The following is a 27259-nucleotide window of genomic DNA, read 5'->3' on the forward strand; positions in this document are numbered from 1 at the left end:
AACCTCTTCCTTAACGTCAGCAAAACCAATAAGCTTATCATGAACTACAGGAAAGCAGAGGGGAGAGGGAGCACGCCCCCATGAACAGCTAGGGCCTGACGTGGACCCTTCATATCGACAGCATGGTGAAGAAGGCTCAACAGCACATCTTCAACCTCAGGCGAATTAAGAAATGTGGCATGGCCCCTCAGATTCAAGAAAGTCTATAGCTGTACTATTGAGAGCATCTTGTCGAGCTGCACCACCACTATGGTGCGGACGGCACAATACATTACTGGGGTCGAGCTCCCTGCACTCCAGGACATTTACACCAGGCAGTGTCTGAGGAAGGCCTGGAAGATTGTCAAGAACTCCAATCACCCGAGCCACGGACTGTTCACTCCGTTACCATCTTTCAAAAGGTATCGGGTCTCGGACTAACAGGCTCCTGTCTACCTGCTCAGACCTGCACCTTAGAGACTCTCCACACATCCAACCCTTACACAAGCACATACACATTCACTCACACAGAAACACACACACATACACTACATGACCAAAAGTATGTGGACACATGTTCGTCGAACATCTCATTCTAAAACCATGGGCATTAATATAGAGTTGGTCCCCCTTTGCTGCTATAACAGCCTCCACTCTTTTCTCCTCTAGGTGTTGGAACATTGCTGCGGGGACTTGCATCCATTCAGCCACAAGAGCATTAGTCAGGTCGGGCACTGATGTTGGGCGATTAGGCCTGGCTCGCAGTCGGCATTCCAATTCATCCAAAAGGTGTTCCATGGGGTTGAGGTCAGGGCTCTGTGCAGGCCAGTCAAGTTCTTCCACACCAATCTCGACAAACCATTTCTGTATGGACCTCGCTTTGTGCACGGGGGCATTGTCATGCTGAAACAGGAAAGAGCTTTCCCCAAACTGTTGCCACAAAGTTGGAAGCACAGAATAGTCTAGAATGTCATCGTATGCTGTAGCGTTATGATTTCCCTTCACTGGAACTAAGGGGCCTAGCACGAACCATGAAAAACATCCCAAAACCAATATTCCTCCTCCACCAAACTTTACAGCTGGCACTATGCATTGGGGCAGGTAAAGTTGTCCTGGAATGCGCCAAACCCAGACGCTTGGCATTGTGCATGGTGATCTTAGGCTTGTGTGCGGCTCCTCGGCCATGGAAACCCATGCTGAAGTTGCTTCCGAAGGAAGTTTGGAACTCGGTAGTGAGTGTTGCAACAGAGGACAGACGATTTTTACGTGCTAAGTGCTTCAGCACTCGGCGGTCCCATTCTGTGAGCTTGTGTGGCCTACCAATTCGCGGCTGAGCCGTTGTTGCTCCTAGACGTTTTCACTTCACAATGAGCTCTTCAGATAGACAATTATTGGCAGGAGAATGGCCTATGGAGATTACATGGCTGTGTGCTCTATTTTATACACCTGTCAGCAACGGGAGTGGCTGAAATAGCTGAATCCACTCATTTGAAGGGGTGTCCACATACTGCTGTATATACAGTGTACATATTGTACATACACACAGTCAGGTCCATAAGTATTGGGACCCTTGATAAAGATGAGCCATGTTTACTCCAGATGTGACGCTTGGCATTCAAGCCAAAGAGTTCAATCTTGGTTTCACCAGATTAGAGAATCTTGTTTCTCATGATCTGAGAGTCTTTAGGTGCATTTTGGAAAATGTGTCTTTTACTAAGGAGTGGCTTCCGTCTGGCCACTACCATAAAGGCCTGATTGGTGGAGTGCTGCAGAGATGGTTGTCCTTCTGGAAGGTTCTGCCGTCTCCACAGAGGAACTCTAGAGCTCTGTCAGAGTGACCATCAGGTTTTTGGTCATCTCCCTGACCAAGGCCCTTCTCCCCCGATTGCTCAGTTTGGCCGGGTGGCCAACTTTAGGAAGAGTCTTGGTGGTTCCAGACTTCTTCCATTTAAGAATAATGGAGGCCACTGTGTTCTTGGGGACCTTCAATGCTGGAATTTTCCAAGCTGTTTAAAGGCACAGTCAACTTAGTGTATGTAAACTTCTGACCTACTGGAATTGTGATACAGTGAATTATAAGTTAAATTATCTGTCTGTAAACAATTGTTGGGAAAATGACTTGTGTCATGCACAAAGTAGATATCCTAACCGACTTGCCAAAACTATAGTTTGTTATCAAGAAATTTGTGGAGTGGTTGAAAAACGAGTTTTAATGACTCCAACCTAAGTGTATAGTAAACTTCTGACTTCAACTGTATATATTTACATATGTGGTAAATATAAATCAATATTTAAATGACAAAATATTAGATCAATGTAACTCAAAATAGAATTTTTGGAGTGACTTCAAAAGTTCAGATGAGACAGATGGCATCTAGGGAAAGTGTTGCACATTTTTTTTGGGGGGGGGGGGGTGACAGAGGTTTCTGTGAGATTTACAGGAGGGGGGCGTGTAACCCTGGGTGGTACTTGTATTTATTATTTTATAAAGTGTTTTTTGCTCATCTTTATCAAGGGTAGTTACTCCACAATACTAACCAAATTGACAGAGTGAAAATAAAGAATCCTGTACAGAATACAAATATTCCAAAACATGCATCCTGTTTGCAACAAAGCACTAAAGTAATTCTGCAAAAAATGTGGCAAAGCAATTCACTTTTTGTCCTGAATACAAAGTGTTATGTTTGGGGAAAAATCCAAAACAAAAATTGCTGAAATTCCAAAAATATTTTGTAGAAATATTAAACTTTCACACATTAACAAGTCCAATACAGCAAATGAAAGATAAACATCTTGTGAATCCAGCCAACATGTCCGATTTTTTAAATGTTTTACAGCGAAAACACCACGTATATTTATGTTAGCTCACCACCAAATACAAAAAAGCACAGACATTTCTTTCACAGCACAGGTAGCTTGCACAAAACCCCCAAATAGAGATAGAATTAGTCACTAACCAAGAAACAACTTCATCAGATGACAGTCTTATAACATGTTATACAATAAATCTATGTTTTGTTCGAAAAATGTGCATATTTCAGGTATAAATCATAGTTTTACATTGCAGCTACAATCACAAATAGCACCGAAGCAGCAAGAATAACTACAGAGAGCAACGTGAAATACCTAAATACTCATCATAAAACATTTATGAAAAATACATGGTGTACAGCAAATGAAAGATAAACATCTTGTGAATCCAGCCAATATTTCAGATTTTTTAAGTGTTTTACAGCGAAAACACAATATAGCATTATATTAGCGTACCACAATAGCCAACCACACAACCGCATTCATTCACCGCAAAGGTAGCGATCGCAAAAAAACAGCAAAAGATATAAAATTATTCACTAACCTTGACAAACTTCATCAGATGACAGTCCTATAACATCATGTTACACAATACATATATGTTTTGTTGGAAAATGTGCATATTTAGCGGTACAAATCGTGGTTTTACAATGTGAATACGTAGCCAAACTGCACAAAATTATCCGGATATATTTCTGACACTCACCTAATCTAATCAAAGAACTCATCATAAACTTTACTAAAACATACTTGTTGTACAGCAAATGAAAGATACACTAGTTCTTAATGCAATCGCCGTGTTAGAATTCTAAAAATAACTTTAGTACGACATACAGCTTACGTTATAGCGAGACAGCGCCTGCAATGAGGGCGGAAAATAGTACTAAACATTTTCCACAGAAATACGAAATAACATCATAAATGGTTCCTACTTTTGCTGAGCTTCCATCAGAATGTTGTACAAGGAGTCCTTTGTCCAGAATAAATCGTTGTTTGGTTTTAGAATGTCCTCTTCTCCTGTCGAATTAGCAACCAAAGCTAGCCAAGTGGCGCGAAGTTGTCCATCTTCACCAAACGCAGAGAACGGAAAACGCCAAAACTCCTGATAAACGTTCAATAATCTGATAAAACTATATTGAAAAAACATGCTTTACGATGATATTATCACATGTACCAAATAAAATCAAAGCCGGAGATATTAGCCATCTATACCGAAAGCTTTTCAGAAGGCAATCCAGGGTTCCTTCCCGCGCCTTGCTGAACAAAGGAAATTTGGGGTCACGTCATTCCAAGAGCTCTTGTTCGACCTCAGATCAGATCAGCTAGACACCCCATTCCACCTCCCACTGCCTGTTGACATCTAGTGGAAGGCGTATGAAGTGCATGTATATCCATAGATTTCAAGCAAATGAATAGGAAGGCCCTGGAACAGAGCCTCGATTTCAGACTTTTCACTTCCTGACAGGAAGTTTGCTGCAAAATGAGTTCTGTTTTACTCACAGATATAATTCAAACGGTTTTAGAAACTTGAGAGTGTTTTCTATCCAATAGTAATAATAATATGCATATTGTACGATCTAGAATAGAGTACGAGGCCGTTTAAATTGGGCACGATTTTTTCCCAAAGTGAAAATAGCGCTCCCTAACCCAAAGAAGTTTTAACAGCGCTTGAAGAATTTTGAAAAGAATAAGGGGCAAATGTTGCACAATCCAGGTGTGGAAAGCTCTTAGTGACTTACCCAAAAAGAGATCATCACTGGAGGGAGGAGACGTATGGGCAGTCTGGTACGTGGAGCTGCCACAGGGCTCACCAGGCTGGGGAGACACACAGGATGATTAGTTCTGGGCGCAGGCACAGGACTCACCAGGCTGGAGAGACATACAGGAGGCCCTGTCCTTGGCCGAGGCACCGGATACACTGGGCCGTGGATGCGCACTGGCGGTCTGGGGAGCAGGGCTGGCACAACCCGTTCTGGCTGGATGTTCATCTTAGCCTGGCAGATGTGGGGAGCTGGAATGTAGCGCACCGGGCTAAGACCGCGTACTGGAGACACTGTGCGCTCCACAGCATAACATGATGCCTGACCAGTACGACGCTCGCCACGGTAAGCATGGGGAGTTGGCTCAGGTCTCCAACCTGACTCAGGCAAACTCCCCGTGTGCCCCCCTAAAAAAATGTTTGGGGGCTGCCTCTCGGGCTTCCTTGCCAGCCGTATTCCCTCGTAACGCTGCCGCTCTGCTTTCGTCGCTGCCTCCGCCTTCCTCAATGCTTCCACCTGTTCCCATGGAAGGCGATCTCTTCCGGCCAGAATCTCCTCCTATGTCCATAATCCCTTGCCGTCCAGGATGTCATCCCATGTCCATTCCTCCTTTTTTCCACGCTGCTTGGTCCGTTTATGGTGGGAAGTTCTGTCACGGCCGTTGAAAGATGAGGACCAAGGTGCAGCGTGGTGAGCATACATTTTCTTTTAATAGTAGATGTCGCCAAACAAAACAATAAACACTACAAAAACAAACTGTGAAGCTAAAGGCTATGTGCCCTAAACAAAGTCAACTTCCCACAAAGACAGGTGGAAAAGAGGGCTACCTAAGTATGGTTCTCAATCAGAGACAACGATAGACAGCTGTCCTTGATTGAGGACCCTACCCATGCCAAAACATAGAAATACAAATCATAGAACATAGAATACCCACCCCAACTCACGCCCTGACCAAACCAAAATAGAGACATAAAAAGGATCTCTAAGGTCAGGGCATGACAGTTAGCCCTACTTCCTCTGATCTGGAGGACTCACTAAACACAAATGCTGTCTTTGTTATTGATGTCTGAGTGTTGGAGTGTGGCACATGGCTTTCTGTAAATAAATTAAAACATGAAAATCATGCCATCTGGTTTGCTTAATATAAGGAATTTGATGTATAGCATTTGCTTTTAGCCTACTTTTTACTTATACTCAAGTATGACAATTAAGTACTTTTTCCACCACTGCAGGCTACTTAAGTTCATTTAAAACCAGATACTTTAAGACTTTTACTCAGTAGTATTTTATTGTGTGACTTTCACTTTTCCACCACTGACCTTTATACCTGCGGTAAACTGTGTAAGTGACGAATAAACTTTGATTAGATTTTAATTTGATTTGATTAGATAGGTCTACCCCCTAACAGACAGACAGACACACACACACTTCCATGAGATGTCACGAAAAATCGAGGGTAACCAGAGTGCAGCACTCCGTCACACCTCTTCAGTAACATCTGATCCTTGACAGCCGTGACCCGTGATACCGCGTCTCTCCCCAGTCTCTCTCCTCAGTCCCTTCCCTTCCCTCTCACTCTTAGTAGAGATCAGGGGTTTTAGTGGGTGTGTTGGAGGATGTGTGTAGGCGATATGTGTGTGGTAGTCTTCCTCCGAGCGATCAGTGAGCTGGTTCCTTATCATACCTCTTTCCTGCCCCATCCACACTGTCCAATTAGATGAGCGTGTTTGTGGGCAAACGTAAACACGCATAGGCCCCGGCGGTGCTTATCAGCGCAAATAACAGCACCAAGTGGTGATCGGAGGCGTGCACGGAACTAAGTGGGACAGAACAGGTCCCCTGTGACAACCGGGCCGCGAGAGATCCAGCAGGGCTTTAGTGCACGAACTGGCATGATGCACAAATTGGCGTATTTCTCACTCACTCCAGAAGTTATTCTCCCTTCCACCTTTCTGGTCTGTCTTTGGGTAATTGTATTTACATTATGTGGGCCCTTGAGAGAACGTGGGTAATCGAAAAATATGCACTGCCAGTCTGCGCTGTCACTTTTTGTATTGATATCCCACTGAGATGTCGCATGTTCTCTCATTGCAGAGCTGTGAACAAGAAGCACTTCATTTCTGTTTAAAAAATAATGAAACTTTAAGCGTCATACATTTTTGAGAGGTGCACATGTGTTGCGTTTGAATATTTATGAGGCAGGGATCCAAAAGCTAAATAGATGTGAATGTCAAAAAATGGAAAGGTGTGCCGCGGTGCCCCATCTGGTAGCACTTTCACGGTGCTTACCCCACCATATGTGCACAGAGCGCAGACGGAGCCCTTTGCAAATCTGCATAACTAATCTGAGAACCACTGGGCACACACGTCACTATAACGTCTAGTTTTCATTTACATTTGGTCGAGTTGTCCACTAACGTGAATTCAACGTGAAGTCAACACCATATTTCACCATGTCAATGGAATTAGGTCAAACATATGAAATCCCCTTACGTTGATGATTTTTTGCAAATCCAAACAGTTTTTCACGCTGATTCAACGTCATCACGTTTATTTTTTGGGTTGAAACGACGTGGAAACAAAGTTGATTTAACCAGTTTATGCCGAGTGGGAAGGGGCCACTGGCCGCAGGATGTGAGAGCAGCTCCCGGCATCCACCCTAAGAGGAGCAGAGCACTGATTTAGGATGCCAGGCTACATCAACTGGGCTATCTAAATGTCTGTTGTAGGTTTTTATTTTACAAAATAGGCCCAGGCTATATTTTCTTCTCACATTACTATTCCCCCTCAAATCCCTCTCAAATTAGTATTCTATTTTGATCATTTTGGGATTATTTTGTTATAGTTTTATAGATAGATAACTAATTAACAGTAATTACACCATTACTGTTCTGCCTTGGTGTGTGGATGTCCATTACGCAAATAGCCTACAATTAGCCTGCCCTAACCACTCCGATAAACTTTGATTGAAACAAATCTCACATGATGAAATTCCAAGGCGTATAATATTGAGAAGAATGAATGGGAGGATTGAGGAGTGCAGCTGTTGGGCGCGGGGCTGTGGGGTGGAGTGGAGTGGGCAGAGAGAGGGGCAGCAGCAGAAGACAGCTCTGCGCTCTCAGCCTTCCTCTGCCGTGCTCTGCTGTGCGCTGCGCTGAGAAAAGGAAGCACGACTCTCTTATCACGTCACTCTGTGTTAAGGCGTTGAGCAGGAAACAGCCTTTCCTCTTGGATCGTCGCAGTAGGAGAAAACACGATATTTTTTTCCTTATTCAATGCACCCCTCGGCACAGAAGACGCGGAAACCGGCCAGAAGGAAAAATGCCTCCTTCGGAGAAGATAGTTGTTCTGATTTTTGGCGTTCTGGTGCTGGAATCGTCCTGGAATGCACAACACAGCCCATGGCTCGCCAGCGCGCTACAGATCCAACAGGCGTTCGCCTCTCCAAACCAGACCAATAACTTTGTGGTGGATGAGGTGAGTAGAAAAGTCTACCTGGCTACGGTGAACATGGTCTACCAGCTTAACAGGACCCTGAGCGTGGAGGTGGAGAAGAGAACAGGGCCGGTGGAGGACAACCTGTTGTGCCATGCGCCGCAGCTTCCCCAAGCGCCCTGCGAGCACCCCAAATCCCTCACTGACAACTTCAACAAGCTGCTCGAGCTGGACCGGGTGCAGGGGGTGCTGGTGGTATGCGGCTCGGTGTACCAGGGCTTCTGTGAGCTCAGGAAGATGGAAAATATATCTCAGATAGCGGTGGAGTTTCCCCCTCAGGGCGAGAAGACCGTGTTCCCCAGCATGCTGAATATCGCCGCGAACCACCCCAACGCTTCCACCGTGGGGCTCATCTTCAGGAGCCATGGGGGGAACACCCGACTCCTCGTCGGGGCCACTTACACCGGCGTCGGGACCACGTTTTTCCCCAAGAACCACAGCAAGGAGGACCTGCGCTTCGAGAACACACCCGAAATCGCCATTCGGTCCCTGAACATCAATGATTTATCTAGGCTGTTCACGTATGACATCAACCCGTCCGAGGATAACGTCTTCAAGATCAAACAGGAGGTGAAGCAGAAGAATAAACTAAACTTTGTCCATGCCTTCATTCAGAACACCTACGCTTATATTGCTATCAACAATGACGCGAATATGGGCCACAAGGAGAGCCAGCCGAACAGCATCCTGGCCAGGATATGCCTGGACACCGAGATCCCCAGAACATCCACATCGGAGAGCCGTAAACTCACTGAGTCCTTCATCCAGATGCCGCTCCAGTGTGGATATAACGGGAACATCTACAACCGTCTCGTCTCCGTTCACCCCGCGGAGATCCACTCGGGGACCGGAGAGGGGCTGGAGTCGTACCTGTTCGGAGTGTTCACCAAATCAGACAGAAAGTCTGCCCTGTGTGCGTTTCGGTTCTCAGATATCGAGGAGGAGATCCGCCAGGGCCGGAGGAACTGCTCCAACTCCCCCAGCAGCGAGGTGCAGGTGCTGGACAGCGTCATCCAGGGCTCGGGCGCAGCGTGCGTACACAAAGGGAATCTGGTGGTAAGTGAAGCATGAAAACTATCATTTTGTTTTAAACTTCAGTGAGATTTGTAGGCATATTCATATTTGTGAGACTTGGTGGGAACTCATTTTATTTCATTTGATTTTGATAAAGTTAGGAGCCACACTTGCATGGAACGCGCTACAAAAAAAATCAGAAAGACGTGGGTTTATTGGACTTGCTACTATAGGCCTGTATAAATAAATTGGCAAAATATGTTGCTTTTGGCAACAGACAGTTTTAATAATAAATCACCCCCTATCATTTCTATGGGAAAAGTTCCTTGTCACGAGCGCGCTCAGGGTCGGTGATTGTGTGCAGGATCTGGTTATTGGAACCGTGCGGGGTAGGCTACTTCTGTTAACCTCTTCCGCGCCGGCGCATTCAAGCTTTCGGCCTCTACTGGAGACGTAGAATGGTCATGTTTTTTTAAAGTAAACATTCGTTTACCATCGATACTCAACACCTTTTTTTAAATTAAATGTAGGGTAACATTATAGTTTTTCCACTGGGCAAGCTGATTCGTTCTCTAGGAAACGGTAGTATCATATGCCATAATCATCATTGAGGTTAATCTGTATTCAATGTGTCAAATAACATAACACATGCTCTTAGATTAGGCCTATAAAAATATTTGTACAAAATTTAGGAAGAAAAGTGTCCTCTTATTACCTTATAGATCATATCTATAAAGGCTATTACTTTCACACTATAAATCCCCTCTCATTATTTAAAGGACCCATGGTACTCAAATAGTGTGTCTTATAAAAGGTCTTTATGCAGCTTCTGAGGAATGCTGTGAAATTCCATCCTACCATTGTGATGACAGTCAGGTCGTAAAGATGCCACACAGCAAATCTCGGTGTTGAGGTATATCTGAGTGTTGATTCTAGTGGGTTTGAAATTTTACACCACCTGCAGTGAATAAATGAAGTGTAATTTGAATCACAGTTCAATCACTGAATCACAGTTGAATCACCACCTTGTGGTTTTGTTGTTACTTGTCTGTGTTGAGTTCATTTCCATGAACTCTCTGAGTTAAAAATACAAGAGAGGGAGTTTATTATCACATTTCCTAGTATGCTTTGTTGCAGGTTGCTTTTTAGAGTAGTTTGTTTTAATATATATGTTTCTGCATGCACACTGATTGTGTGGTTGGCTATAAAACAAATTAAACAAAGTGAAATAACATACATTATTCTAAACTAATACAATATGTAAGTGGTTGGACTTATTTCACCCATTATTGAGATGGTTGTTCCAGTTTAGATGGTTTAGGTAGTCTCATTTATCAATCTTCCCACCTTGGTAGTTATTCTAACTGCAGTTGTGTGTGATTAAAAGTTCAAATTGTTAGCTATCCCAACTGGCTGGATTCCAATTTAAATAACACTTTGCAAGCCAGAATAACATGACATGCCTATATGGCCTCCAAACCAGGAGTTTCAGACCACTGTGTTAGTATAAAACTAGGCTGTCAGAGTATGGTATTGTCAAAAAATGTACTGTCATAAATAATCTTGACTTTATGATAAAATATTCACTTGGTGAAGATTGTATGATTAACAGCAATCGAATGCAACAATCATGTCTCTGTCACTAACAAACACAGTCATTGGTGGTACTGGTACCTCTAAAATTCCCTCGAAAGGCACCCTGGGAAATATGCAAATACGGCTTTCCACACAACAGTGTTAAAACCAGTGGAGAACGACTGCCCCCTCTCATTGAAGCCATAGGAGTTCAAGGCCAACCTCGGTGCTGCAGGCATTGTTAGCAGAAAACAGGATTCCCCCATTATAATTAATGGAAAAATGGCAATCTTTGTGCAAAGATTTTTTAGAAGACAATCATGCTGCAAATAATTACTTTTAATACACCAGATCTATGTCCTTAAACTGATTATTTTAAAATCGCACACAGAAGAAGTTATCAGCCTGCAGTGGTCAGCCTTTAACTTCAGTTACTCAGTAAGAGGGGGCAGCACTTAACCAAACCCTGCAACGTCACTTCCTGGAGTAGCTCAAACTGAGCATGTTCTGTCTCTATGAGACACCATCTTAACCGACTTCATTTGGTTTCAAAATCCTTAACAGTCTTCGCCCTGTGGCTATGACCACATCACAGCCATGATAGAAATGTCATAACACATGGCCTCTCATGTATTATTGCTTAAATGACTCACCTGTTTGTAAATCTAATTAACATAATACAAAAATCCCTATTAAAATCCTTCAGGTTAAGCTACAGATTTTTTATTTTGTTGGCATGGGCTGTGTCTCAATCCTCCACATCTGTGTTGCAAAGTGGCAGAGCTACAGCGCTGTTTGTCAGACCAGGAGACATCCCGAAAATCAGTCTTCCCACAAAACCTTTGTAGTGTCCAAATGGCCTACTAACTAATATGACCACGCTATGGAAAGATGAGACTCTCAGGAGCACGATGGTGGTCTCCGTTTTGCCCGTCTGAAGTCGGTACCGCAGATGTGCCAACTTCGGTCCGTAGCGTCCAAACTATTTGGACTACAAAACTAATATGAACCCACTGTACTAACCTCTCTCTCTGCTTGCTTCCTCTCTCTTTCTGTCTCTTCCTCCAGCATGCATTGAAGCCCGCGTCAGCCTCGACACTGAGCGCCACATCACTGTCTTTCTCAGTAGCCTAGTCTGTAAAGCAACGTTATTATGAGAACTTGGTACCCTCTTTCCGCTCCTGTTGAGGCATCTCCACTTAACGTTAGCTTCTTACCTCATCCTTCTAGCTGGCTAAGTAATAGGCCTACTAGCCAGAGTCCTTCAACGCTACTGCAATAGAAGTCTCTGCTGTCAGCTAGCCACCTGACTAACTAACACATCTAAGTGACTATTTACCAGAGTCAGTGTATGTTTGTTTGGGGGATGTCTGGGAAAGGGATCGTTTTAAAATGGCCTTTTGTTCGGCATCTTGCAAACACACTATCAACAGCGTCTCTAGTTCCCTACTTGAGCCGACTCTCAGCTGCGGCAATTCGTTTCACGTCTCAGACCCTCGGCCTGTGCCACGAGAGGGCGGAGTTAGACGTTTGAGAGAGTGGTGAATGTACTGATCGAAAGGCAAAATCCGCGAGGAAAATCCAGGGGACGCGGGCCAACATAACCAACAAACCACTGTTTATGATTCTACGTGTTCGCAGAACGTAGGCGCGATTAGAACCAATGATTTATATATACACATATATACTGAAGAATATAAGAATTTTGAACAACGCTGGGAGCAATATGTTGACCCGTAATTGATATTCTTTTATCCAAAATAAATATATTTTTTTATCATAATTGCCTGCCTGTCTCTCTTCCTGTTTATTGAGATATGTTAAACTGACTCAAAGTTTGACCATTGGCTATTTGTCTCTCTATATCCATCTGTCAGCTGCAAACGGAGCAGCTGGACTGTGGAGCGGCCCACCTGCAGCACCCACTGGCCCTACAAAGGCCCTTGAGGGCCACACCCTTGTTTGAGTCCCTGGGCCTCAGCTCTGTTGCCGTGGATGACGTACATCACCACACTGTGGTGTTTCTGGGCACCAGCACCGGACGACTGCGCAAGGTTAGAGGAACTGCTTTATTGACATCCATTTTTCTTTCAGGAATATTCACATTTCCAAAGAAGAGAGAGCAGTTTTAGACGTCAACAGAGAAGTGTAAGGTGTAAATTACAATAGATTGATCTGCAGGGAAAAGTGAATTTAAACGGTAATGAATAAAGACGAGACATTGTTAACATGAGAAAATAACGTAGAATTACTGTAGGTCTAAAAGGGTGGTTTAAAATGCAAGCAAGTGTATCAATGAAAGATCACATCTGAGCAGGGTGAGGAAACGTGTACAGAGTTGAGAGAACATTTGTTTTATGTGGGTGTCGCCCGCACACACGCACACGCATGCACACACACGCACACACACAGACAGACATAAACACACATGCTGTGAGAACACACAGAGCACATAATCACGGGGTAACGGGGTATGCACATTGGGCAAACACCAAACCACTTTTACTCAGTGGCGTAAGGACATAGGCAGACAACCCAAAACACATCCAAAACCTAAATATACAATCAGGCCAGACAATTTGGACACACACACACACACACACACACACACACACACACACACACACACACACACACACACACACACACACACACACACACACACACAAACACAAACACAAACACAAACACAAACACAAACCACCTTAACCACCACCATACCTCTGGCATTAAAAAAAAGCTAACAGAATGCTCTTTTAGGAGGCCTCAAACAAGACACCCTCCAGCAACATATTTCTAATGTTGTAAAAGGTACCAGTCTAACGCAGGAAAAAATACATGTGAAAGGGCAATACCTCATGCCCCCCCCGTGACCACATCTGGACACATAAAAAAAGAACTTCAAATAAAAGCAGACTTTTTCATTCACAATGGCTGAGGTGGATTCATAGTTCATCCCTTTATCTTTATCCTGAAGCGTCACCCAGGTAATAGCTGTTTTTTTTACAGATAAAAAATGTGAAAAGCGGATAAATAAAATTGACCCTGCCAATTATCCCGGAGAAGAAGAACAAATCCCATTGCGAAATAATGCTTTTTAGCTTATTCATTAATGGAAATACCAGTTGATGGAAATACTTTTGACTGGTCATGCTTATCGGTCTATAGATTCATTTGCATAATTTAGTGGAATTAAATTGGCGGGTGTGTACAGTAGGCTAGGCTATATTCGTTATGTATCTTCTTTATCATGCCGTACAGCATACAGAGACAGAGCCTGCTGCTGCTATGGCATCTCAAACAGCAAATGGAAGACAAAGGAAGGCAGGCCATCTTCATCAGCAGGGTTCATCAGCGCGTCACACATCACTTTGCAATGTGCTGGAGGCAGTATGCATTTTGAAAACCTTTACTTAATTGTTTGAAACCTGAACGTTTCACTACCTATTGTGATGTGAGACCGCTCGCATTTGCGGTTTGCCTTTGACAGTGGTGCTTTCCCTCTAATTGCATTATGGAACGAACATTCGTGCGTGGCCTACCGCCTTGTGCGCATTGCTGCGCTTATAATGTGACGAAATAATAGTTGATCAACATGTTCAACTAAACGTTCTGATCTGTTGCATCAGCCTCAAAGCTTTTTAACTAGTTTTTTTTTAAATGTAGCCTAGGCTTATTAGTGATGTGAATTTGGGATCTATCTCCCACAACTGTCCCAGAGTCTGTTTGTAATAGACTATTTCTTTCTCAACAAGCTGACCAATAGAATGGGTGAACTTTTCTACTATGTGGGATAGTAGATTGACATAGGCTAGTGATGTTGCTGTTCGTTACTCGTCTTGTCGACTGAGGAACAGTAAATGTGGACAGGTATTCAAACGTCTTCAAAGTGTGCATCCGAATTTCTGTCATTCTGAGCATCGTGGGTGGACGCCCTAATCAGGGTACACACCCAATGCATTTGTGTCCGGGACCTTTCTCAACTGCTGCCTGCGCCACATTCTCCTGAAGGAAACCCCGGTGTGTGTGCGCAAGTACATGTGTGTGTTAATATGGAGCGTGTTGTATGTGTTGCATGTGGCACATACGTATGACGCATGTGTTCATGCTCAAAACAGGAGGTCTGTGTGTTTTATGCTGTGTGTGTGTGTGTGTTTGTCCTGGGGGCAGCACTGTAGCAGAGGGTAATGGTGCTGTTAGTGTGTGTAATGTGATTCTGTCTGTGAGCTTGGCTCAGGCATAGTAGTACAGACTACATGGGAACAGGGGTAGAGATTGAGTTAGGCCTCTGCTACTGGGGGTGGGACACCCTCAATGAAGTAATTACAGACATTTTTAACCAAGTCTCTCACTACAGCAGCTCTGTCTCTCTATGTCTCTCTTTCACTCTGTCTCTCGTTCATTTCCCTCTCTCGCCACCTCCTCCCATCTCAGTTTGTCTTTCATTGTCCCTCTCCCTCTGTCTCTCAGTCCACTATCTCAACCATAAAAAGGGTCCTTTGATTATATTGTCAACAAACACACACTCTATACCCCCGCCCACACACACACACACACACACACACACACACACACACACACACACACACACACACACACACACACACACACACACACACACACACACACACACACACACACACACACACACACACACACACACACACACACACACACAGAGAGAGCGCTTGGAGCAGCTGAGCACTCCTGAGTTGAATAGAGTCTTTCATGTTGTGGCAGACAGACAGGGGAGAGGGAGAGGCAGTGAGTGACCTGCCAGTATACAGCAGGTGTTTTGTTGTTTGACCTGGCTGTGCCCGTCTCATCTCCACCTCTTCACAGCTCCCTGCTATCTGCCCAGGTGTGGGCTATTGGGTGGCTCTATTGTGACCCTGTATGTTTGATCTTTATTGGCGTGTGTGTGTGTGTGTGTGTTTATTTGTGTGTGTGTGTGCGTCTGTGTGTGTGTGCACGTGCCTGTTTTCATATGTGTTTGTGTGTGAAAGTTTGTGCTAGTGCTCATGCATATGTGTGTGTGTGTTCGTGGGTTGTGTTGTGTTTGTTCACTAGAGAAGCAGCCGAGTCCGGGACTGTCACGAGAACAATCTCTGTCTGGTTTCCTCAGGATGGCAGGATGTCCATAGAGCTGAGACAGAAACCACAACAATTCTCAACAAGAAGCTTTCTCACTGTCTGTGTGACATCAAGTCACAGCCTTAGCATTTATGTGTCTGTGGTCTATGGATCACTGTGTGTCTGTGAGTGTGTACGAGCACGATTCCAAAGACTGTATACCTTTTTGTAAAGAATTGTGTGTACTCCTGTGTACATCTTACGCGGTGCCTTTTCTCAAGAAGTGCTTTGTTAAAAGACTTAAATATCATTTGAGTATTTTCAAATTATCGAGGGTGAGTTGTGTTGGAGTGGACTGAAGTGCATGGTTGCATAACCCCTAATCACAGCCTAGCGAAACTGTGAGATGGCCAAGGTAATGAATCTGCTTAACTCAAAGAAGTAGCCTACTGCACATCAGCACCGCCAAGTAGTGTGCCTTTGTGTAAATAGTACATGTATAAACACAAGGTTTATATCGTCTGAAAGAATGAAATCCATCAAATAAAAAAACTAGAATCACTGGTAATCATGACCTAAATTGTTACCTGACTTGTTACGTGTCTTTGTGTGTACTAATGTGTGTACTAATCACTCTGCCTGTCTCCCACAGCTGACCCTCCTGAAGAACCTGACCGTGGCCAATCAGTGGGCTCTGAAGCTACCAGCCGGCGAATCAGTGCACCACATTATGACCTTTGACCCCGTAGACAGGAACTACCTCTACCTTATGACCTCTCACCATGTAAGCCTGTGGGATCGATCCGTTCATCCATCAACTAGACTCAGTTAGGCTGATTCATGTTCTCGCTGACATTGCCATTGGTTTAGTTCCTTCGTTTGACGTGCCTTTCGTTTACCCATTCTTCCTGGCTTTGCCTAGTGAGTAGTCGTATTTTTTTGAATGAAAAACAGATGTTATTTAGCCGTCGTTACACGTTTCTGAATAAGTGATATCATATCCATTCACTCCACATCAGATAAATACGTTCGGAGATAACAATTTTAGAGAGATAGCAATTTTCAAGAGGTGATATAAGCCGTCTGCTTCCCCTTTTGATTTGACAAGCCAAATAATGCTAGGTGAGCGGATATGCACTGCCTTGTCAGATGTTTCAGGAGATTGTGGTGGCACCTTGTCTAAAAGTGTTGCCCGTTAAATCATGCACCGAGGTCATGTGTCAACCGCGCAAACTGTATGTGGAAGTGGGGGCTGCAACCAGGAAAAATTGGTGTGACAGAATGAATGTGCTTCCTGTAAACAGAGAAACACGTAACTGTTCAACATGATAATATATTAGACGAAGAGTGAGAAAGACACCTGGCATGTGTGTGAAAGCCAGGTGACATGTTATGCTTAATAAACGTGATAAGGCCTAACCATGTGTGGTCAGTGTCTATGACAGTGTGTAAATGCACAAAACATGCTAAAAGAGATAAGGAGGTGTGAATAATATACTGTATTATGTACAGTGTTTTGAGTGTCTGTATGTGTGGTTCTGTCAATAGCTCCTGAGGGTAAAGGTAGCAGCATGTAGCCAGTACAGAACATGCAGTGACTGTCTGGGGGCCGGCGATGCACACTGTGGCTGGTGCACACTGGAGAGCAGGTAAGAACCACGGCCACTCATGTAAACCAATCAATCAATCCTCAGTTTAGTAAGGTAGAGTCGTCTAATAGTATAACATGTTCTATTAGTGATATAAGTAGTTCTAGGATATTGAGAGAAGCGGGACTGTGAGAGAGCTGATGATTGATGTTAGAGGGGTGAGGAGTTTAGTGAGGAGTGACTGTGTAGTTTACTGTACGATTACTGTAAGAAGTGGTGTTGGAGTAGAGTTGTATTGGAGTTGCTGTAAAAGGAGTGAGAGTATAGTATTATGAATGTGGGTCTGTCTGGGATGTGGGTCTTTCTCTCTCTCTCTCTCTCTGTCTCTCTGTCTGTATCTCTCGCTCTATATCTCTGTGTCTGAGGGCTGTGTTGGTTATGGCTGCATGATAAAAGCAGATCAACAGATGAGATTGGGGGTTAGTGATGTGCTGGGCTGCGCTGACTGACTGGGGCTCTGGCACGGCTAACATGGCCAGGGAGCAGCGAGGGAGTGAGGAAGGGAGGGAGAGAGAGAGACTGGTGTTTGATTAAAGTAACAGACTAACACTGTCTGTCCATCTTTTATCTCTCTCACACCTCTCTATATTTATCTATCTCCTATTTATCTCTCTCACACCTCTCTATATTTATACATCTCCTATGTATCTCTCTTGTTCCCTGTCTGACATTCCTTTTTTATTTAGTAACTGTTAGTTACTATTTTCTTTTTGTATCATTTGCTCTCATTCTCTATGTGGCTCTAGTCATCCTTCTCTCTTTGGGTTCCCTTCTCCTCTCGTTGTCTCTTTGGGCTCTGTCTTCTTCCCTTGCTGTTCTTCCCCCTCTCTCTCTCTCTCTCTCTCTACCTCTACAAAAGCGTGTTGCTTGTGATGATAATGGTGGTGGGAGGGAGAGTGCACACTGGCTCCTTTGACAAGAAAATGTCAAAGTGTGTATCTGTGAGCATGTCTGTGTGACTTTGTGCCTGTGCTTGTGTGTGTATGCATATGTGTCTCTGTGTCTCTGAGTATGTCTGAGTGTGTGTGTGGGCACTTTTCTGTGTGGCTCTTTGTATGTGTGCGTGTCTTTGTCTGTGTGTGTGTGTGTTTGTGTGTTTGTATGTGAGTGTGTGTGTGTGTGTGTGTGTGTGTGTGTGTGTGTGTGTGTGTGTGTGTGTGTGTGTGTGTGTGTGTGTGTGTGTGTGTGTGTGTGTGTGTGTGTGTGTGTGTGTGTGTGTGTGTGTACGCTTGTGTGAGAGTACTGGGTACTGAACTCATGAGCGTGTGTGTCGTGGTGTGTTTGGGCGCTCACTCTGGACTGTTGCTGGTGGTATGTCCCAGGGCTGGAGGGCAGATTTACCCAGGAAGGGGGGCTGTTCTCAGGGCATCAGGGGTCGGTGTCTGGGGGTAGAGGGTCCTCTCCGTCACCTCTCTGACACACACACACTCAAACATAATGGGTGCTGGAGGATTATCTCATCACTAAAGAATCTTCTCCTGTTTGTGTGTGTGTCAGCACTGTGTCTATATGCCTTTGTATCATGTGGCTTTCTCTCTGTAAGTGTCTGTGTTTTACAGTAGGCATGTGTGTTATTCTGCCTGTGATTATGCGTTTGTTGTCTACTGTATGTCTCTGTGAGTGTGTGTGTGTGTGTTCAAATGTATAGTATGTGTGCATGCATGTGTCTTAGTGTCTATATCTGTGTATATTACAGTATATTTCTGGGTGTTGGGTTTTTGCTGTTTGTGATTGTGTCTGCCTGCCTTTCTGTCTGTCAGTCTGTCTGTCTGTCTGTCTGTCTGTCTGTCTGTCTGTCTGTCTGTCTGTCTGTCTGTCTGTCTGTCTGTCTGTCTGTCTGTCTGTCTGTCTGTCTGTCTGTCTGTCTGTCTGTCTGTCTGTCTGTCTGTCTGTCTGTCTGTCTGTCTGTCTGTCTGTCTGTCTGTCTGTCTGTCTGTCTGTGTGTGTGTGTGTGTGTGTGTGTGTGTGTGTGTGTGTGTGTGTGTGGGGGGGGGGGGGGGGGTCTGTATACTGTATCTGTCTATGTGTGGGTGTGAGAGAGATCTATGTTTTAAGATGTTTAACATTCTTCTTATCAGAACGTATCTTCCTTTTCACCTGCCAGACACACATATACTTGGTGAGGAATGAGCTGCTCTTCTCAACTCATATTTTGTCTGCTTTTGTTAACTCTGTTTATCTTACACTTTTTTCAATCACTTAGGTGCAATTTTCACAAGTACAGTACCTTCAGAAAGTATTCATAACACTTGACTTATTCCACATTTTGTTGTGTTACAGCCTGAATTTAAAATGAATTCAATGGATTTTTTCCTCTCACCCATCTACACACAATACCCCCATAATGACAAAGTGACAACATGTTTTAAGAATTTATTGAAAATGAAATACAGAAATATCTCATTTACAGACACTTTATATACAAAGTATGTGGACACCCTTCAAATTAGTGGATGCGGCTATTTCAGCCACACCCGTTGCTGATAGGTGTATAAAATCGAGCACACAGCCATGCAATCTCCCTAGACAAAAACTGAAGAGCTCAGTGACTTTCAACGTGGCACTGTCATAGGATGCCACCTTTCCAACAAGTCAATTTGTCAAATTTCTGCCCTGCTAGAGCTGCTCCGGTCAACTGTAAGTGCTACTGTAGGAGAAACAATGGATCAGCCGCGAAGTGGTAGTCCACACAAGCTCACAGAACGGGACTACTGAGTGCTGAAGCATGTAGCGTGTAAAAATGGTCTGTCCTTGGTTGCAACACTCACTACCGAGTTCCGAACTGCCTCTGGAAGCAACGTCAGTACAATAACTGTTTGCCAGGAGCTTCATGAAATTGGTTTCCATGGCCTTGCAACCGCACACAAGACTAAGATCACTATGCACAATGCCAAGAGTCGGCTGGAGTGGTGTAAATCTCACCGCCATTGGACTCTGGAGCATTTTTTTTTAAACTTCTTCAAGCTCTGTCAAGTTCATTGTTTATCATTGCTAGACAGACATTTTCAAGTCTTGCCATAGATTTTCAAGCTAATTTAAGTCAAAACTGTAACTCGGCCACTCAGGAACATTCACTGTCGTCTTGGTGAGCAACTCCAGTGTAGATTTGGCCTTATGTTTTAGGTTATTGTCCTGTTGAAAGGTGAATTCATCACCCAGTGTCTGGTGGAAAGCAGACTGAACCAGGTTTGTCTAGGACTTTGCCTGTGCTTAGCTCCATCCCATGTATTTTTTATCCTGAAAAACTCCCCATTCCTTAACAATTACAGGCATACCCATAACATGATGCGGCCACCACTATTCTTGAAAATATAAGTTGTACTCAGTAATGTGTTGTTTTGGATTTGCCCCAAACATAACGCTTTTGTATTCCGGACAGTATTACCTTAGTGCCTTGTTGCAAACAGGATGCATGTTTTGGAATATTTGTAAGCTTCCTTATTGTCACTCTGTCATTAGGTTAGTATTGTGAAGTAACTACAATGTTGTTGATCCATCCTCAGTTTTCTCCTATCACAGACATTAAACTCTGTAACTGTGTTAAAGTCACCATTAGCTTCATGGTGAAATCACTGAGCTGTTTCCTTCCTCTCCGGCATCTGAATTAGGAAGGACGCCTGTATCTTTGTAGTGACTGAGTGTATTGATACACCATCCAAAGTGTAATTAATAACTTCACCATGCTGAAAGGGATATTAATGTCAGATTTTTTATTTTTACCTATCTACCAATAGGTGCCCATTTAATTAATTTGTAACATTTTTGAAAAAAATATAATTCCACTTTGACCTTATGGGGTATTGTGTGTAGGCCAGTGGAAAAAGTATTATCCATTGTAAATTAAGGCTGTAACAACAACAACAAAAATTTAAGTCAAGGGGTGTGAATACTTTCTGAAGGCACTGTATTTGGTACATTTTCACAACTCTTGTAAGCAAAGAAATCTAAACAGATCATCAAAATAGCTCATGTTTCAAAACTCGAAGCACATTCTCAATTGACTGAGTACAACAAACAAAATCACAGTCACTTGTTCACTGCACCAAATCACTCTTTCAATTTGGATACATATTCAATCTAAGTATATGTTTTAAAAAATGCACTGAAATTTTACCACACACTTGTGAAATTGTACTAAAGCTATACAAAAACTGCAAGGAGTAGTGTGTTACCATTGAAAACATGCCTGGTTTAGCAAAGTAGTTGACAGGTGATGACAGACTGCTGATGTGGGTGTGGGTGTATTTGAGAGAGGGAGTTGTTTTTGCATCTACTTATGTACACCCATGATCACTGTGAGTGTGGTAGAGTTGACAGAGAAGGTGTGAATGGATTTTTAGAAACAATTTCAAAACAGTGAGAACTTTTCCTGAGCGGCCCCTGGTGTAAACATTTAGGCTCTATTTCCGACTGGCGTTAAGGCTGCGTTAGTATCAAACGCACATTAGTTTGCAATTTTGTCATGTAAAAACTGGTGCCCTGGCATTTGGTTTGGTTTGGAATTCACCTGTCTTTTATCAGCTTACTTGCACTCAGAAGGGCAGGGTGGAAAAATGTGAGGTGTGTCCTTAAAAATGTGATGCAAAGTGCTAATTTCAGGCAGCGCTGATAGGAATATTTAAGATCAACCAAAATATGGTTTTAACGGTAATGCAGTTGGTTATTGCATTCATTTTGACAGTGAAACACAGCCTATCCAGCCGTGATGCACACTGCCCGTATGCACATTGAACAAGAGTAGGCTAGAAACATAAAAAAAACTAATATTTCGTCCCATTTTGTTTTATTTGATCAAAAACCAAGCATAGCCTCCCCTCCTCTCAATTAAGGCTTTTTTTGTCTGCATAAAGGATATGGCTCTTGAGACTGCTTGGAAATACATCTTAATCACCAAAGCTTTATTAAAATATCAAGTTAGAGAGGAGTAAAATAGCGAGCTGACATTCCTTTTTTATCTATGTATTGTAGACAAGCCCACATTATTTTAACCATGCCCATCATGAAACGAGAGATGAGAACCTATGTGAATACTGGTGAATCTCGTATTTAGAAGTTATCTGTAACCTGTAAAAATAGCTTGTTTTCTGTTTCGTATGTTCAAAATCCAATCCCTCCCTTAGGCCTACTATAACGAAGGCTGGTTCAACAGCAATGCGTGTCTTTTTAATCCTGGCGATTTCATGATACCATTACATTTTATATGTATTTATTGTTGTTGTTGTTAAAAAACAGAAGTTGTTCTTCATTGAATTTTATTACAACCAAATTTATTAGAATGACTCACCTTCCTGGTTTTATGGTGACATCATCCGTGGGGCGCGCTTGCGATGCAACTTCTGGAGGTTTGTGAATTGCGATCCGATCTGCAAAATGGTTCCGATTATGTTCATAAAACATAGGCCTATTTGGAAGCAGTATAACAGGGAGTGGACATCCTCCCTTTCTATTTATATTGGATCTTGGTCCATACTGTGAAAAGTTTGGATGTGTGTAAAAGCCTCCGTAGTCTCCATTGTTTTAATTTTATATGCCCATGGGGATAAAATATGGTGCCTGTAAATGTGACATAGCCCATTGAAAACACGTTACTGTTTTGTTTAGAATTTGATTAGAATTATTAATTCTCTTTTTAGGCCTTATCAATCATTAAATCATTAATTGAATCTTGCTTACTGACACTATTTGAAATGTCCCTGCTCAGCCATAATGCAATTTACAGTAGGCCTAGCCCCTAAATCAGTGTGATTGCTATTGAAGCCACACATTTACTTTGAACACACACAAGGTGGACTGCAAATGAGTTCAAATTAACGTATTTATCAAATATAGGTCTATCTTTTATTTATTTTCTGTAAACTATTTAACAAACTATAACGGACTAACATTGGAATTGGAGTTGATTCCAAGGCAGTACATAAAAAAACGGAAATACACAACTTGAAGCAACCACATATTTTGCCATGGAGCACGTTCTGATTGGCCAGTGAGGGGCCAAGGCTTGATACAGCCACAACTTGTTTATTAATCAAAACCCAGCCCTTTCGCACCAATGCCAGCAAGTGCGTCGATAATTTTGAAAGTGAAAATAGCTAAAATATTTCTGACACACCCCTGAACCTGCACGTAGACTTACCATTGTGTTAGGTTTGTTAAAATGGAGCCCTTACTCTTTAGAAAGGAAGTAAGAAAAGTCCATTCTGATGCCACACTGGGTTAGACTGAGGTGAATGACTCACTGGGTACTGAGTTACTGTCTGACTTTCTTGCTCAGCATCATAGCTTGTCTCTGTGTGTGTGTGTGTGTGTGTGTGTGTGTTTAAATATTGTTTATGTGTGTTTGTTAGTTTCTTTAGGCTTCAATGTGTGTTGTGTTTTGGTTTTAGGTGTTTGTGTGTTCCAGATAGGCTATTAAGTTTGTCGAGACTGCTTGTGTTTTATGTGTTTGAGGTTGTTGCACGTGTGTGTTTGTGTGTGTGTAGGGGATTTTTGTGGGATTGCAGAGCCATTCTATTCTATTCTTAGAAGAGTAGCTGACCTCATGGTCCTTCCTGGTCCCTTAGCGCCAGTAGGACTAGAATCTGGACATTCACTCACGCACACAGCGATACACACATACACACAGATGCACATTTAAATGCATACACACATCCACTCATTCGCTCACACACACCAATTTTAGAACAGACTTGTTAAAGTGTCAAAGGAAAGTATGGGTGCCAAAGTCATTACATGGTGATTATAACTTCTAACTGCTGTTCTACTGCTTGTGGCTGCTCCAGTCTGGTTTATCTATAGTTTAAGGTCATTGTGTCCTTGTTTGATAATGCACTGCAGGAGTACAGGCTGTGCTCTGGGACTGGTGAAGTTTATTAGTGGAACAGTAGTCATAATATGAGCCCACCCTGCTTGATAAGCTCCCACTTTCTCACAGTCTGTCTCTCATACATATGCACAGATGTACACAGAAGCACTCACGCACACACACACACACACACACACACACACACAAGAATGACATGGCCTGGTAGCTCCTTAATTGAATTAAATGGCCTCTGATCCTGATGCCGGAGGGTTTAGGTTGTGACGGGAACATGTTTGACACCAAGTCAAACAGTGTGTTGTGTGTGTTGACCTGACTGACTGACAGCCCAGACCTCTCATGTGACACAATGAGATGAGTCTGATACGCAACTCGATGGGAAACCAACCAGCCCACTAAACGCCACATTGAGATTTCATGAGGACAGAATATCAAAATATGTCCGCTCTCTGCAATGAGAGGAGAGCAGATGTAGTGGAAACACTGAGTAAACAGAGTTTGCAATGTGGAGCTCTGTTGCTACTAGGTCCATAGAGGAAGCTAGGAGCTCATTTAAGAAGCTCTGCTAGACAGTAGTTTGGCTATGAATAACTTTCATTATGTGTTATCCCACTGGGCACACACTGGTTGAATCAATGCTGTTTCCACGTCATTTCAATGTGGAATAGACGTTGAATTGACATCTGTACCGAGTGGGAGCTCAGTATGAGATATATTGTAAGATTATAAACATAAATTACTAGAAAAATTGGCTCCAATTTAAACGTATTTACTCATGTACACAATGTCTTTATATGTGCCCCGTGTGCAGGTGTTCCATCCAGAGGGAGTGTGCCTGGGGGCCTCTGGCGCGCTCCTGGATCGGGATGGGCGAAGGTCCCCAGCAGTGCCCCTCCATGACCCTCACCCCCCCAGAGATCAGCCTGTCCACTGACATCAAGGTACCATACATTACATCATAACTGTTTTTATGTGTCATCAGGTGTAAGTTCAAACATATTGTTAAGTGGATCATGTGAAGTGCCAAGTTATTCTTTTACAAATTGAGTTGTTACGTTTATAATATTTCTCAAGTGTACGGTACCAGTCAAATTTTGGACACACCTACTCATTCAAGGGTTTTTCTTTATTTTTTTACTGTTTTTACTATTTTACATCAAAACTATGAAATAACACATATGAAATCATGTAGTAACCAAAATAGTGTTAAACAAATCAAAATATATTTTATATTTGAGATTCTTCAAAGTAGCCACCCTTTGCCTTGATGACAGCTTTTCACACTCTTGGCATTCTCAACCAGCTTCACCTGGAATGCTTTTTCAAGGTGGCTACTTTAAAGAATCCAAAATATTAAATATATTTTGATTTTTTTAACACTTTTTTGGTTACTACATGATTCCATATGTGTTATTTCATAGTTTTGATGTATTCACTATTATTCTACAATGTAGAAAATAGTTTAAAAAATAAAGACAATCCTTGAATAAGTAGGTGTGTCCAAACTTTTGACTGGTACTGTGTGTACAGTAGGTACATTATGAGGGTCAGACACATTATTGTGTGGGGTATGTAGGTCAGGTTGGCTGTGATAGCTCCAGCAGCTGTCCAATCCCAAGTCATCACTCAGGACCACAGGAAGCTGGGCCCACTGCCGTCTCCCCAAACAGGAAGCAGCAAGCAGGAAAGAGGAAGTCAGCGCCACAGCCAGGAAATGATCAATTCCAAAGACAATAGAGTGTAAAGTGTAGCATGTTACCATATGTCACTGGCCTCTCCAACTACTATATCTACAGCTATGTCATCTTCCTCTCCGTCTGTCGCTCTCACTCTTCACCCCCCCTTGTCTCCCCCTCTTCCTCCCCCTCTGTTTTTCTCCCACATATTGAAATGAGATCAGTGAGATTGACAGACAATGAAGTGTGGTGTTCCTCAGTGTTGTGATCCCAGTGTAGATCACTCATGTCTCTCGTCACACAACAGTATGTTCGGATGCAAGTTTACCATGCCATCTGTCTTTTGGAGACATGAAGATTTCTCTCTCCCTCTCTCTACTTGCCTCCATCCCCTAACCCTTCTTTCTCTCCACCAGGATGTGGGGATTCTGATAAACGGCAGTGTCCCTGATCTGGTTGGTTCGCGGGTGGAATGTGACTATGGATTGGGCGTTGCCACAGCAGCCACGGTGCACCTGGACTACGGCCCAGCCCAGATTCAGACCTGCCCCCTACTGCCTCGGGAGAGGTACCCCAACATCCCCCCTGGCAGAGGTAAGGGTTACTTATACTACTGGTAGAACACTAGTTTGATTTAATCCTGTTTCATCACTGCTGATCTTGACATATGCTGAGACATTTCCATGTTATATGTTGTTGAGCCAGATCACTTGACTGTTCCCGTGGCGATAAAGGTGAACGGCACATCCGTGGTTTCCGGGAGCTTCGTCATCTATGATTGCGAGAGGACAGGAGCGATACACCCCAAGACTGCGTGAGTGTTTTCAAGTCCGAGTCATCTAGGGTTTCTTTTACACTTGTTGACCCATCTTGTAGTTTTAACCACTAACACTATTTCCAGACCTTCCTAAGTTAAACCCAGTCACAAGACACACACACGCTGACACACACACTTCCAATCTGCACTGTCTCTGTTTACCCCGGATCCACCAAGACAAATCTGCCTCAAATAAAGCCAAAATAGCAGGATCATAACTGTGAAATTTGAGGCACGCAATCATCCCCGTCCCTGAGCAGAGTTCTTTGCCAAGTCACTTGCATCACTCAAATGTCGGCCAAATGTCATCTGTAGTCTCACTGGAATTCTCTCACCACACATGCAGCTCGAGGCCGGAAGGGTGGCAGACAGGGGTGTATACACCCCAAAAATCTGAGGAGGCACAACGTCTGTGATGATGGCTGGGGGGTGGTCCTATGGCTGTCCGTAAATTGGAGAATTTTGCATTTTTCAAAGACTTTTCCTGCAATGAAGAGCCCTAATCATTATGATTAATTCTATGTAAAAAATATGTCTATTGTTCCGCACATCTAAGCATACCTCTTGAGCTGTCTGTATCCTCCTGACTG

General features: G+C 43.3%; 2 protein-coding genes across 2 annotated transcripts in view; one reads left to right on the plus strand and one right to left on the minus strand.

Annotated features, from left to right (window-relative positions):
- LOC139556939 (uncharacterized) overlaps window positions 1-27259 on the minus strand; it is a 244614-nt gene that overhangs the window by 161854 nt on the left and 55501 nt on the right. The window lies entirely within an intron of this gene.
- The window catches only part of LOC139556937 (plexin-D1-like), a 112528-nt gene continuing 92985 nt past the window's right edge, over window positions 7717-27259 (plus strand). Inside the window, exons 1-7 of the mRNA XM_071371101.1 lie at window positions 7717-9101; window positions 12512-12688; window positions 16360-16491; window positions 17256-17356; window positions 24988-25117; window positions 26269-26446; window positions 26558-26666. Coding sequence (XP_071227202.1) covers window positions 7872-9101; window positions 12512-12688; window positions 16360-16491; window positions 17256-17356; window positions 24988-25117; window positions 26269-26446; window positions 26558-26666 — 2057 coding nt within the window. The 5' untranslated portion in view covers window positions 7717-7871. The remainder of the gene's footprint in view (window positions 9102-12511; window positions 12689-16359; window positions 16492-17255; window positions 17357-24987; window positions 25118-26268; window positions 26447-26557; window positions 26667-27259) is intronic.

This window comes from Salvelinus alpinus, chromosome 28, assembly GCF_045679555.1.
Source record: "Salvelinus alpinus chromosome 28, SLU_Salpinus.1, whole genome shotgun sequence".
Lineage (NCBI taxonomy): Eukaryota > Metazoa > Chordata > Actinopteri > Salmoniformes > Salmonidae > Salvelinus > Salvelinus alpinus.